This window comes from Octodon degus, unplaced genomic scaffold (assembly GCF_000260255.1).
Source record: "Octodon degus isolate 3935 unplaced genomic scaffold, OctDeg1.0 scaffold00109, whole genome shotgun sequence".
NCBI lineage: Eukaryota > Metazoa > Chordata > Mammalia > Rodentia > Octodontidae > Octodon > Octodon degus.
In genome coordinates, this window is record NW_004524685.1 from 4,848,034 (window position 1) to 4,862,717 (window position 14,684).

The 14,684-nt window shown below is 40.5% G+C and overlaps 1 protein-coding gene across 1 annotated transcript in view; it reads right to left on the reverse strand.

Annotated features, from left to right (window-relative positions):
* The window catches only part of Wdr63 (WD repeat domain 63), a 65,014-nt gene that overhangs the window by 46,259 nt on the left and 4,071 nt on the right, over window positions 1–14,684 (reverse strand). Inside the window, exons 2-5 of the mRNA XM_023699054.1 lie at window positions 8,076–8,165; window positions 7,663–7,701; window positions 1,584–1,765; window positions 650–754 (exon numbers count right to left, since the gene is read on the reverse strand). Of these exons, the coding sequence (XP_023554822.1) occupies window positions 650–754; window positions 1,584–1,765; window positions 7,663–7,701; window positions 8,076–8,151 (402 nt within the window). The 5' untranslated portion in view covers window positions 8,152–8,165. The remainder of the gene's footprint in view (window positions 1–649; window positions 755–1,583; window positions 1,766–7,662; window positions 7,702–8,075; window positions 8,166–14,684) is intronic.

Genomic DNA, 14,684 nt, shown 5'->3' on the forward strand with positions numbered 1-14,684 from the left:
ATTTCTGTGAAACAGTACCAAGAAAGATTGTTTTTAGCTAGAAATTGTTCATTATTTTAAAATTCAGTGGCTTTTCCTTTTTGTTATTTACTGAATGTTATGCAAAAGTTATGCAAACTTTTCTGACTCCCTCAAACAATATCACCAAACCTTCCAAATAATTCCCCTCAATTTGACCAAATGATACTGTGGGACTGTCAGGTGAATTTCATAAATTTGTTACCTTTTTTGCCCTCCCGGAATGAAAGACTTTGTCTTAACTTCATTCTCACGATGGCCCTGGAAATTAGTACTATTGGTGCTACCATTTTAAAGCGAAGAGCTTCGGTTACTTACCCACAGACAGGAATAGAAATGACTAGAAAAAGGAATGTGGGCCAGGAGGGTGCTCTGAGAAGACTCGGGGTGCTCCAGATCCTCCAGCTCAGCTCTCACCGGGGCAATGAGGGGCAAGCAGGCAGAGCGGCTGTACCTTGAGACGTCCAATTGTGCTCCCCTCCCGCGTACTGGTGGCCTGTTCTAGGTGCCCGAGCCTGAGCTAGTCCCCGGGAAACAGAGCTGAGCAGGAATCTGGATGCCATACGTGGATTCCTCAGAGCTAACAGCTTCCTTCAGCAGTCAGTAAATCTCAGGTTTGGTGTTTGCTTACTTTAAAATAATTTTCCTTGCCCTCTTCCGTTCCAATAACGTAGAAGTTCAGCCCATATTTGAAATCTTTGTCATAAACAAGCAGGATTTCATTTCCAGGATATTCCTGTAAGGATACAATCACAAGAGAGTGTTAACAGTCAACAGCCACTCAGTTTCTTTAGATGCTGACACGAAATTGATATTTCTGTAATCAACCAATCATAAAAGATAACCATAGTGCTAAGCGGTAGCTGATAGCTCCAAACTGCAAAATTATCAGATTAAAAAGCTCTTAAAAATCTAATGGATCAGGGCCAGCCAGATAGCTCAGTGGACTAAAGCGCCAGCTTAGGCAGAGCCCAGCGTTTGGGGTTTGATGCCCGGCCTGCTGTGCCAATCCTGCCCCTGGGTGTGCTGAGAGGGCTATTGAGACTGGGCCTGGTGGCGTGCGCCTGCGATCCCAGCGTTTGAGATGCTGAAAACAGGAGAATCACTACAAGTCCAATCTATGCAGTGAGACCTTGTAGACCCTGTACTAAAATACATTAAAAAAAAAATACAATGGATCCATGGAAATTGACCCTGACGTTTTATTTTGGGGAAGGAAGAGAAAAATATTGGTGGTGGTTTCTGTCGTGAGTTTGGAGACATAAGAGGCCAAAACTGAACAGAACAGAGAAAGCGGTACAAGAAAATAAAGGTGCATTTCTATTAGAGCTAACTCTGGGCGATAATCTGCTTTTCTCCGTGCAGAAGAAGGCAGCTGGCTGCTGCTGGACATTTGCACAGAGGGCTTTCCAAAGCGGGGCGCTGCGGACAGGCTAGGGTGTGCTCATCCCGCTTTGGTAAGTGGGAGGCCAAAGCTGAACTCCGCAGCGCCTCCAGCTTGTGGTGTCATGTTCCAGGAGTCTCTTGCGGTGAGGCTGAAAACAGCTGGGCTGCACTGTACGCACCTGAACAATTTTTTTGATCGGATGGAAGTCAGATACTGCGGCTCTGTTGCGCAAGTCCGCAAAAATGTCCTCCTTTTTGATGAGCTTATAAGGTACCTTGTCTGTGACGTCTTGATCCACTCGGCAGTTGAATATTTCCTGAGTCTTGGTGGTCAACACTAAAGGATAAATTTCTGGATGACCTAGAAAAGACAAAGTGAAATTTGGATATTAAGTGGAACCATTGAAAATAGTAGCAAGAGTATTTGTATTTCATTTTACTTTATTTTTGATGTGTTTTAGCACAAGGTCTACAGGGTCTCACTACATAGGTCGAACTTGTAATGCTTGCTCCTCCTGTTTTCAGCCTCCCAAGCGCTGGGATTGCACCCCTCTCAGTCGCTGTCTCAGCGCACCTCGCGGGCGGGGCCGTACAGGAATGGTACTTTCAATAATTCTCTTGGTTAAAAATTTTAAGACTTTAAAATTATTGTTCTTATACTTAATTAAATAAAGCCATTATAAGATATTGAACAAAATTTAGATGGAAGAAAATGCCAATGGCCCATAACAGTGCCCATCAAGAAAGAAATTCTATTAATATTTTGCTCTGCTTTATTTCAGTTACTTGATATGTACCTTACATGAAATTCTAAAGGCCGTTTTTAGTACTATTACATCACAAATAGTTTATTATGGCACTAAATAATCTTCTACAAACTTTTAAAGTTAACTTAATTCTGTAGCATGATTTAAAGCCATTCTTGTATTGGTCAGCATTTTATTTTTTCTCATTTGCTTCCAAGTACTGTAAATAATCCTGCAAATACAATGTAGTTTAATTTTTTTTCATATTAAAATTTTTTTTTGCGGGGGAGAGGTATTGAGTGAGATTATTGCTCCAAAGCCTCTGTTGTTTTCCCAACACATCCCAGCCTCCATTCTGGCCCTCTTCTCTCCCTGTCTCTGTGTCTGTTTATATTCAGTGTTTATATAGTGTTGAGTAAATTAAACACACTCGCGAGCGCGCGCGCGCGCGCGCGCGCACACACACACACACACACACACACACACACACACACACACACACAACTGTAGTTTTGCCTTACAGATCCACTAGGTGGCGCTATGAGAACCCCGTAGTAGAGTGAAAAAAGAAGCCACACTAAATAAACTTTGCAGATGTTTAGGAAAACCAGGAAACGCTATCGTCCAAGAAATTGGGAAAACAATGACCCAAAAAACAGACTTTTCTATGTTACCTGCCACCCTTAAATATATGCTCCAAATTTTTTATTTTATGCTACTTTTAGTACTTACTGTTACACCACAAATATTTTATGACACTAAATAATCTATTAAAAACTTTAAAAATTAACTTAATTCTGTATTAGATTACATTAGAAATGATACAGAGTTTACAAAATAAGATGATAGGCATTCAACAGTGGCTGTTATACTGCACATAGCTGTCCTCAATGCAGTTGCTTAGATTAAGCATGTAAAATTGGTCAAAGCAAACATCTTAAGCATTAACTGTTACCTTCAAAAAACTGATAGAAATTAGCAGTACAATCATCTTAGCTATACTGTGTATACACATACATGATTAGAAATTGTAGACACGGGACCTATGAACTCTTTTAGAATATTTTGCTGAGTTTACACACCTATAATATTTAAATGATGGAACTTAACAAAAAGGGGATACAGATGAATGTCCATTTGGTATCTGTGTATTCAAAGTGGTTAGGATAGATATATAGTTACATTCTCCTAGTGAATAGAGGGATTTGTTCTAATGGTGTTTGTAAATAGGATATCAAGTCCGCATCTTGATAGCAATTAACCACTAGGAAGAATGTATGCAATGTGTTAATTATTGAAACTGTCCTACCAATTTGGTTTGAAACTGTCTCATTGCTATTTGTTTCTCAATAAAATTATGGAAAAAAAGAAATTGCAGACACAAATACAAACACATTCAGCCATCTTATCTTTGACAAAGGAGCCAAATGTGTTCACTAGAAGAAAGATAGCTTCTTTAACAAATGGTGCTAGAAAAACTGGCTTTCCACATGCCAAAAACTAAAACTAGATCCAAGTCTATCACCATGCACTAAACTAAAATCAAAATGGATTAAACATCTAAATATTGGAACAGAAACACCAAATCTACAGTAAGAGAAAGTAGAAGACCTAGGGCTTGGCAGAGAGTTCATTGATCAAAAATCAAATTGGACAGGAAATACTCCAAAGAATCAACAACTGGGATCTGATCTTATTGAGAAGTCTCTGCACATCAAAAGAAATCATCAACAGAGTGAAAAGAAAGGCCACAAATTGGGGGAAAAATCTTAACCAACAGTCACTCAGATAAAGGACTTCTATCTTGAATATATAAAGAATGAAAAAAAATCAGGGCCCCCAAATTCAAAGACTCTACCCAAACATGGGCATCTGCGATGAATATACATGCTTCAAATTCTAATAGCTTCAAATTCCACTTCTTATAAAAGTGATCTTTTTTGTACTAATAGGACCAGTTCAGTGCAACTTTAGTATAGGTTTTAACGTTCATTGATCTAGAAGTCAGTGAACTTCAAGAACTGTCTCTAGCTGGGGTCGGCAATCAGTAGCACTGTAGATGACAGGTAGCCAGTAGACTTTCCCACGCTAGCACCTCCCGGCCCCCCAGCATAACAGTCAAGCTAAAGGGAGGAAGGGTGAGGCTTCTGACCAAGTCCAAACTCTGGAGGAAATTAAGATGAGCGCTGCTGTTTTTCCAGCTTCAGGGCACACACTGAGGACAGCGCCTCAGGCTGCAGTGATGCTTCCATGGTGACCAGCAGTGAGAGGGGCTTCAGGGAGCCTTGAACACAGTGGGAGGCTGGTGGCTCCCAAGAGAGTAAGAAATGATTGCAGCAAATGAGAAGGTCTTTGGGACTCTATCAAGGCGACCCAGGTCAGAAGGACAATATCCACTGGGAATGGGGCCAGGCTAGTGCCAGCCCCGGGCCCAGGGGCATTCACCACCATTCTCCTGACCATTCTCCTGACCATTCTCCTGCAGAGCCAGTGCAGTGCCAAGCTCTTTACACCATTAGACCATTTAATCTTCCCAACAGCATCCTGACCTGGTTAGGACAGCGAGCACCTCCACTGTTTAGCCAAGGAAGCCCATGCTCACAGAGGCCCTGCACAATTTCCAAGATCAGTTGCTGAGAGCTGGAAGGCATGTAGCTGGGACCCAAACCCAGTCACTGTGTTCTGGCTCAGATGCTTCCCTCTCTGTCTAGTGAGTGGACACAGCAGAGCCAGAAGACAGACTTGAGAGGACATTCCATGGGACACAGTAGGGGGCTGTTATCTTCCTAGCAGCCTGTGGAGCAGGAACTGAAGACAGACTCAAGGATGAGTCATGCCTCAGATACACTCAGTTCAAGCCTCTGATTGGCTGTGTGCTCAAGACAGAGGGCCCTGCAATTCTTTCTTTCTTTTTTTTTTTTTTTTCTTTTTTTTTTTTTTGTGGTCGGCTCAGCCCACCCTGGGGGCGGGAATGGCACGGCATATGGTGACTGGGATTGAACCGCAGTCCCTGCGTGCTTGCCTAAACTTGCCTAAGCCAGTGCTTTAGACTGCTGAGCTATCTCACTGGCCTGAGCCGTGCAATTCTAACCATAGACTACACGTGTGGGTCCTACAGTCTGAAAGAGTTCACTTAAACAATACCCATATGTTTTACATATTTCCCCTGTGCCTTATTTTATATCTTGTTTAAAATCAATTGACCATATATATGTGACTTTTATTTTTGGAGTCTATTTTTATTCATTAATCTCTTTCTCTATTATTACAGTACTACTTAAAGTAGTAAGAATTAACATGACCATATTTTGTGACAGCCCCATGTGCGGGAGTGTGCATGTATTACCTAATTTATTTTCAGAACAAAGGTTCAGCAAGGAGCATTTATTTGGGGCTAAACTATCTTACTGTGGGCAACCATGATTTGAATCACAGCTAATGTCACAGGCTGTGCAATTCACTACTTGGGTGAATTAGTCCCAGCAAAGTTGTCCCGTCCTTTTCAGGAGTCTATGTAGCGTCACATTTTTGTGCTTTTTCGTGATGAGTTTGCTGCTTCCAATGGTCTTAGAGCACAGTGCTGAAGTGTTTTCTAGCATCGTAAGTACAAGTTCTGTGATGGGACTTAGGAGAAAATTGGAACCCTAGACAAGCTTCTTTCATGAGTCATGAGTCATAATCCTAAGACTGGTGTTAATGAAGCAATAACACATACTAAACACTATTAATAACATACACAAAACCCATACTAGGTTAATGAATAACATACACTAGCCGTACCTCTCTAGTGGTAATGTATTACTTGTTGATAAATATGAGGACAGAGGCTTGAAGAAATCTGACCTCTTATTTCCTCTAAGAATAATAGTTTGAGGGCCGGGGAGATAGCTCAGTAGAATAAGCACTTGCCTGGCAAGCGCAAGGGCCTGAGTTCAATTCCCGGTACCGCAAAAATAAAAAAAAAAAAAAAAAAAAAAAAAAAAAAAACGTAAAATTTTAACCACTAAGAAGAATATATGCAGTGTACTATTTGTTGAAACTGTACTCTCGATTTGATTTGAAACTGTCTCATTGCTATATGTTTATCAATAAAACTTTGAAAAGAAAAAAAATAAATTAAATTAAAATCAGTAAATAAAAATAAAACACTGTGCTTCACCACTGGGAAAAAAAAAAAAAGAATAATAGTTTGGTACTGTATCAGGTGATTCAGTAGTTGAAGCAACTTTATGGAACTTCCATGAATGATAAGAATAAACTCATTATATTTTGGATCTGGAGTGTCCAAGTCCTGCGTGCTCAAGACTGTGTCTCCAGCTCAGCACTACTCGGAGGTGGTGGCAACTTTAAGAAGGTGGGGCTAGGAGGAGGTCTTAGGCCATGGGGCGGGTGTATATCCTCAAGGGAATTGTGGGATCTGGTCACTTCCTGTTTCTCCCTTTCACCTCCTGGCCATGAGGTGAGCGATTTTTCTCTGCCACACATTCCTGCCATGACATGCTGTGGCAGCCCCCTCCAAAACATGCCCCACTAGTCATGGCTGAAACCTCCAAAACTATGGCCCAAATAAACTTTTATCTTTATAAGTTAATTACCTCTGGTATTTGTTACAGTGGCAGAAAGCTGATTAGCATAGACCTTTACTTTCAGAATTATAAGTGCTATGAAGGAGAAAAGCCTCTTGAGGGGGAGATGGATTCTAAATCGCAATTATGAAGAGATACTGGCATAGAAATCTGAGAGGTATTTACCCACCCTATATGATTAGAAGCCAAGATCTTCATCTAAGCCAACTCTGAGAAAGAGTTCTCCCCTCCACTCCCCTAGTTCTGCTGAAATAAAAATTATTTAGCCTTTCAAAGCTTGGTTGATTAAGTTGTAGTTTATTTGCCTGAAAACTCAATTTCCTTGAAATTGTGGAATCTGACCACGAAGTATAGATAAAAATTGCCAATGAATCAGGGTTTGAAAAAATACTATTCTGATGAAAGTAACAGCTTATAGATTTTATAACTTCACAGTTAGAAAAGATCTTGGAATAATCACCTAATAGATTTTGAAAGTACTATTTGGTCTAAATCTATTACTCAGCTTAAAAGTTTTCTTTTAGCCTTTATTAAAATCTTTAATTTTTTGTTCTAACTCACGTGGTAGAATTTTAGCTCTTGTACCTTTTTTTATTTATGTATTTGGTACAGGGTCTCACTATGTAGCTCAGCCTCCTAGTGATCCTCCTGTTTTCAGCCTCCATAGCCCGGGGATCACAGCCGTGGGTCACCATGCCTGGACTCTGTTGCCTGCTCAGCGTGCCCCAGGGGCCAGGCCAGCGCTGCATGTGGGACCAGGGATCGAACCACGGTTCCTGTGCTTGCCAAAGCAGGCGCCTAGTCCACTGAGCCATCTTGCCAGCCCTTCTTGTACATCCTGATCACTTTAGTTGGTAGTATTCTTTCCCGCTTACTACATAGTAACATGTTACTAAACACAAATTCTAAATTATATTTCCACTTACCCATGCTTTCCATATTTACTGGTTCCTCTTCTTCAGTAGCTAAAATAAAATAAAATAGTATCAAATTTCCATTTGTAAATCAAATATATCTCAGCTCACTATAATGCTTTACCAGACCTCAAAAGATAAAACACAAAAGCAAATATACAATGAAGACATAAACTAGCTTATAAATAATTACATGCAAATGATTATCTTTCAAAGAGAGATATTACTGAGATATTTGCTAAGGCATTTGTTGTATGGCATTAATTGATATTGTAATGAAGTAAATCAAAAGTGAAAGCAAATCCCCCAATACTTAATTCTGCATCTGTTTGTCTTTATGACAACAAACATATTTCATTTTATTTGATACATAAAACCGTAGTCATTTTGACTGACATAACCCATTAAATGAAAGATAATCCTACCAGGCAATACTGGTTTCTGTTTCTTTTTGCCAGGTGTCGGCTTCTTCTGGCCACTTTTTGGGGATTTTGGAGCCATCTTTCTGACGTGGCCTATATAACAGATAATGTGATTAGTAAATGCTGTTTCACAGTTTCGGCTATTAAGCATTGTCATGTGGTGAACATAACAATCTATTTTCTAGGTTTTGCCTGAACTAAACCAATATACATCTTCAATAGGATGGCATCCTGTGAGCAAAGGCTCCTGTGGCAGCGCTGCTGACCAGCTCTGTCTGGTTCCAGCAGAACCATTCAGCCAGCACGGATGGTGACCTGCCAGAGCACGCAGACTCAGTGCAGGCCTGCCAAGGGAGGGTGCTGGGCTCCCGCCTCTCACGCTGGTTTCCATCTGAGCTGGCCACTCTGTGCTGCCTTGTGCTGGGCTCCCCAAAAAACCCCACCTACAAGAGGAGTTGTAAGTCTTCCAGGAGAGGCAGGCCCACAGGGTGCATTCACGTACACAAATTTTAAATTGACATCATTTAAGCCAGACTTTTGCCTTAGCATGTGTGTGTGTAAGCTCTAAGGTTAGTGTGTTCTATCAAAGAAAGGATGTCCTGGGCAGTGTCCTACGCAACTGTCACTTTTGACAGATTGGGGCATGAACCAAGGTTGTCACCATGGCAAGTCCTCGTGTTCTCCAAGATGCCCACCTCTGCCCCATGCTGTTTAATGGTTATTTCAGGGGTCTCACCAGCAAGGGTCTAAAAACAAACCCTGATATTTGCTTGCTCAATAACCTTGGACCAATTACTATCTTCATCCATTTAATGGGGATAATAATAAAATCTGCCTTCACAAGGTGATTGTAAAGACTTAATGAGATTAATAAAAATAATTCACTTCAGACTTGCTTGCCTCATTTCAATAAATCACACAGATTTATTTTTATTTCATAGTCCATATACAAAGTATCAGAAGTTTAAATTTTTACCTTGTCCTTTGATTGTAAACATTTGACTGAAGTGTGAATGTCTGTGTGCTTGCCTAGAAATATTTTTCTCATCAGATTTTTGTCACGTGTGTTTGCAAATGGGGACAAGGACAGCCCACAGCTGGAGAGTCCCAGAGAGCTTTCTGTGAGTCAGACACAGCTCTACAGGCACCTCACAAGCATTTACTTTAATCCTAGTTTTGTTTACTATTATCTTCATGCTGCCTTGAAGAGAGCCATTGGGACACACTTCTAACCTCTGCCCCTGCCTGCCCATTTGATTCAGGGAACGCTGCTTGAGAAGAACCCAACAACACTGGCTTTTTCTCAAGCACTGTATTATGGCTAGGGATGCGCTGCTGCATGTCCTCTTATGCCCGAACCCAGGCTGTAGGAGCAGCCCAGACTTGCCACACAAGTGCTTTGTTACAATTGAAACTATTTAAAATTGTGGTCTTTGCCTAGGCAGGCACAATCTGTGACTGAATCAACAGTTCACAATTCTGACCACTAGAAATTTTTGTTTTCAAATGAGTGAGTGGCTCTCTCAGCTTTTCTGACCGACTGCCTCCATAGCTCTGTCCCCTCTCAGTGTAACAGCGCAGATTAGCCCCAATTCTTTCCTAGAACAATTCCTTATCAATGTACCCTCTCCATTTTCTGTTCTAGCTACATTTGGTTTAAAAGATATAAAACACTCTAAATACCACCTAGCCTCACCCTACACACACACTTATACACACACACTTGCATATGTACACAGTACACACATGCACCCCCCCATGCACACACACACACATGCACATGCGTAGCACCACTCTCCATTCCACATATATATATTTATTGACCAGAATGTACCAGAAACTATCCTAGTGTTGGGGCTACAGCAGTAAACAAAACAGGCAAAAAAAAATGCTTATCCTGAAAAAGCTGACATGGTGGTGGTGGGTGGACACACAATGAACAAATAAAGGAGCAAAATAATTAGTATTTTATATTTAGATACTAAGAAAGGGCATAAAGTAGGAAAAGGAGAGGAAATGTAGGCTGCAATTTCACACTGAAGGACAAGTGTTGTAAATGACATGAGAACAAAGACCTCAGAGAAGAAAGAGGCCAGAAATGCAGACATTTGGGAAAGGCAGTATTTCTAGACAGAGGCCACTGGAGGTATAAAGCGTCAGAGGTAAACATGCACTGGGCAGGTCATGATGGCCAGAGCAGACAAGCAACAGGAAGGTTAGGAGTGAAGCTAGTCCAAGAAGTGATCAGGACATATTAGTCAGCTTTATTGCAGTGACAAATGGCCCCGAAATCTCTGTCTCATACATTGGTTTCTTCTCAAGCTGTGTATTATGGCTAGGGAAGCGCTGCTGCAAGTCCTCTTATGCCAGAGCCCAGGCTGAAAGAGCAGCCTGGACTTGACACAGGGCACTCTCTTTGCAGAGGAAAAAAGCAGGGGCCATAGGGGAACCACATGATGCTTGCTAGTCCTCTCCTTGGCATTGGTCCACTGTCCCTCTAGCTCACATTCTATTGGCCCAAACATGCACTAAGCAATCCCAGGATGGTAGAATACTCTGCCTGCTTAGCAAGAGGTGGGAATGTGTGAATTTCTTACAGAGAAGGAAGTAATAGCTCAGCATGGCATCGATGGGAGCAGCTGTACGATGTACAGCAGGTCTTGTATGACTTTTGCTTTTACTCTGAATGAAGTGGTGAGCTACTAGATGGTTTTGAGGGGACCCAGCGTGTGTGTGTGCGCTTTACTGAGGGTTGAACCATGGTTTACAATGAGCTACATCCCCATTTATTTTTTGTTTTGAGATGAGATCTCATTAAGTTGCATAAGCTGGCCTCAAATCTGCAATGCTCCTGCCTCAGCTTCCTGTGTAGCTGAGATTATAGGTGTGTGCCACCACATGTGGCCTCACCCACATTTTAATGATCAATAGGTGTGATACATTGGGAAAAGACTGCAGTAAGAAGAGGGCTGAAGCAAGGATCCGATGAAGAGCTATTCAAGAACTGGTAGGAGAAGTGATGGCAGATAGGGCTGGGAAGTGCGAGCGGGTAGGAAAGGGATTGGAGCTGGGCATAGGGGTATATTCTGCAGCCCCAACTGTTCAGAGCTGAGGCAAGAGGACTGCTTGAGACTAGGAGCTCATGGTTGTCCTCAACAATGAGACACTCTCTTAAAATATGATTGGATCCTAGACCCAGAGCTCACAGGATTTTCTGTGGACTTGGGTGTAGGGCCTGAGAGGAGGAGCTTGAGTGTTATGGCAGTGAATTTTGCCTAAGGAATGGAAGGCATGAAGTGGATGTTCCTTGTGTTGTGGTCTGCTGGGAAAAGGGTATTTGGAAGGGATTCTGTGACCTGTGATGACGGAATTGTGTTTTCATTTCTGTTGACATAACCCCTGTAAGGGGCGTAGTGAATGTACTAAAAACTTGTGTTTTGAAAATTGAACTAATGACTGTGTAGTTTTCTATTCCCATCTACCATTCTCTGTGAAAATCTCATCTGAAAAAAAGGCTTTTTGTCTAATGGTCCATGGAATTCTCTTCAAAGTCAGTGCACGTAGAAGCAGCCCCTTCCTTCGCTCCATGTGCTAACCTTCCCTTCCTCTTCCCTCTGCCAGTTATAGTTTTTTTTTTTTTTTTTCCAGAACTGAGGATTGAACGCAGGCCTTTGCGCTTGCCAGGGAAGCACTTATTCTGCTGAGCCATCTCCCTGGCCCCCAAAAAGAGTTGAAAGGTTTTTTTTTTTTTTTTCCCTCTGCCAGTTATAAGGGCACCTGTGATTACCTGGGTAGTCACCTAGATAATCCAATGTAATCTTCTTATTTTGTCCTCAGTTTATTGGCAACTTTAATGCCATTGTAATCTTAATCCTCTTAGCCATGTATAACTACAGGGCCACAGGTTCCAGGGATCAAGAGGCGCTACCTTAGCATTAAGCTACAGTATAGGTATCAGTTTAGCAAGTCATTCCCCTAATATTCTGGGTCAACATATGTGCATTTCTTTTCAAATGCAGCTAGTAAATGACTTGTGGGTAATTTGATGGAATTTCCTATTTTTAGGGAGATACAAAGTAAAATTTTTAGCAGTAAATAAGCCTACAAAATTAAAACCAGCATTACAAATGCTTGCTGCATTATCAAACAGCTTATTTACAACTTTTACAAATACTTTTTTTTTTCATTTATGTATTTGGTACAGGGTCTCACTACACAGCTCAGCCTCCTAGTGATCCTCCTGTTTTCAACCCCCCCCCACCGCATTGCTGGGATTATAGCCACGTGCCACCATACCTGGAGTCGGTGGCCGGCTCAGTGTGCCCCGGGGGTGGGGCTGGCTTGGCATGTGGGACCGGGAATCGAACCCTGGCCCCTGAGCTTGCCAAAGCAGGCATTTAGTCTGCTGAGCTCTCACTGGCCCCTCTACAAATACTAATTAACTTCTCTGTCTAAATTGTTGAATCATAATCAAGAGCAAAGAAAGACTAGGTTGTATAGCAGGCTTTTAGAGGTCCTAAGCCTTCTTAATTAAACAGCAAGGCATCTTAGTTGCTAGGCATCATAAACAGAGTTTCCTTTGCTGAGGTTAGGCTAGTGAATCCATTCTTAACTAAAAAGAAAATAATTAGTTTGAAAGTAGCTACCTTACACTGCATTTGTATTTTAGGAAAATTTTAATACTCAGCACAGCTATTCTCCTTCTGGATATTTTCCCAAAGAATTAAAAAATCACACTGCAGCGATATATGCTCACCCATGTTTACAGCAGCATGATTTGTCACAGCTAAATCTTGGAAGCAACTCAAATGCCCATCCACTGAGGAATGGATAAAAAGTTGGTATTTTGTACAATGGAGTACTACTCAGCTATAAAAAGGATAAACTTGCAACATTTATAGGGAAATAGATGCAACTTGTGACCGTCCTCATAAGTGAAATAAATCAGATTTGCATGTGTAAACATCATATTGTCTCCCTAGTGTAAGAAGCTGAAAGAATAAATAAAATCCAAAATGTACAAATGGAAAGAAACTGTTCAAAAGGAAAGACAATCTGTGATGACCGAAAGGAGAAAAGAAAAAAAAAATATATATGTTAAGATAATTATACTGATTGCTGCTAGTTCAGTGAAAAGAAAGGTTTGTGCCTATATTGTTTGATCAATTTTTCATGCTTGTATCTTGCAATATGAGCAACTACTTTGAAGATAACAATTTGCAATATATTAATCATTGTTACTTTCCTACAATCTTGTTTTGAAAGTTTGTACCCTTGTTTTTGTTTTTTCTTTTAAAGAACAAAAAAGAGGGCCAGCCAAATAGCTCAGCAGATTAAAGTGCCTGAAAGCAGGCACAAGGGCTGGGGGTTTGATCCCCGGGGCTGCTGTGCCGGCCCCACCCCTGGGGTGCTCTGAGACAGCAGTTGAGACTGGGCGTGGTGGCGTGCGCCTGTAATCCCAGCTCTTGGGCAGCTGTAGACAGGCGAATTACTACGAGTCTGAGCTAGTAGTGAGACTCTGAACATCCCGTAGGCCCTTCCCTAAAATACAACAAAAAAATAAAAATAAAAAAGAAAGAAAAAATTTTTAGTTACTTTTTAGTAATTGCATATAAAAATCTTTCAATCTTATGTCTAGAAAATGAATCACTTAATTAAAGATATCAAATCAAATGAATAATATAGTCTGCATAATTTCATTAAGTACATTTTAAGGCTTATTTTTATGCAGATTTTTCTTTTTAAATGCAAATGGAAAATGAAAGAAAATGTTTTCAAATTGTACCAGGGCTTTTTGAAAGTCTTTTTCAGAACATTAATTGTATTGTTTACACAGAGAACATGATTTATTTTCCAAACTACACATTTCCATTGAAGTAATCATTAAAAGTTATGAAAAATTTTCAATACTAGATACTACTTTATTAACATTATTTTGACATGCTCGTAATTTTCTTGTTCCCATCTAAAATCATTTTGTACTTAGTAAGAATAACAACAGATATTTCATCTGCTCCTAAACAATTATGTTCAGTGGCTTTGTGTTATGCTTGTTTCTTTTTTAAAAAATAATTTTATTGAGAAAGGAGTAGCAGTGAGACAGTTTCAAAACAGGTTAGTAAGACAGTTACAATAATTACTACATTCTGTATTGTTGTCTTTGTAGTAGTTATTCATAGTACAAGATGCAGACATGGTATCTTGTCTAAACACTATTAATTCAAAACTTCTCATTGAACTATGAGAAAGTAGCTATATATCTATGCTTATATATATATATATATATATATTTCACTACAAAATGGCCCTTCGTTTATATCTCCTTTTTGTTTACTTTTGTCACAGATGTGTATTACATTGTCATTCATATATTCTTAAAGCAATAGAGCTTATCAGATGTCAAAACAAATTGCTGAAGGCAACACTTAGAAATGCGTGAGCACTTCATTAAAATATTTTTGACAGTACAATCATACATCTTTATAAATTGACCTATTCCAGAATACCGTTACCAGGAATCAAACTCATGACCTTGAGTTTGCTAGGCAGGCTCTTATGCCGCTGAACCATTTCTCTCTCTCTCTCTCTCTCTCTCTCTCTCTCTCTCTCTCT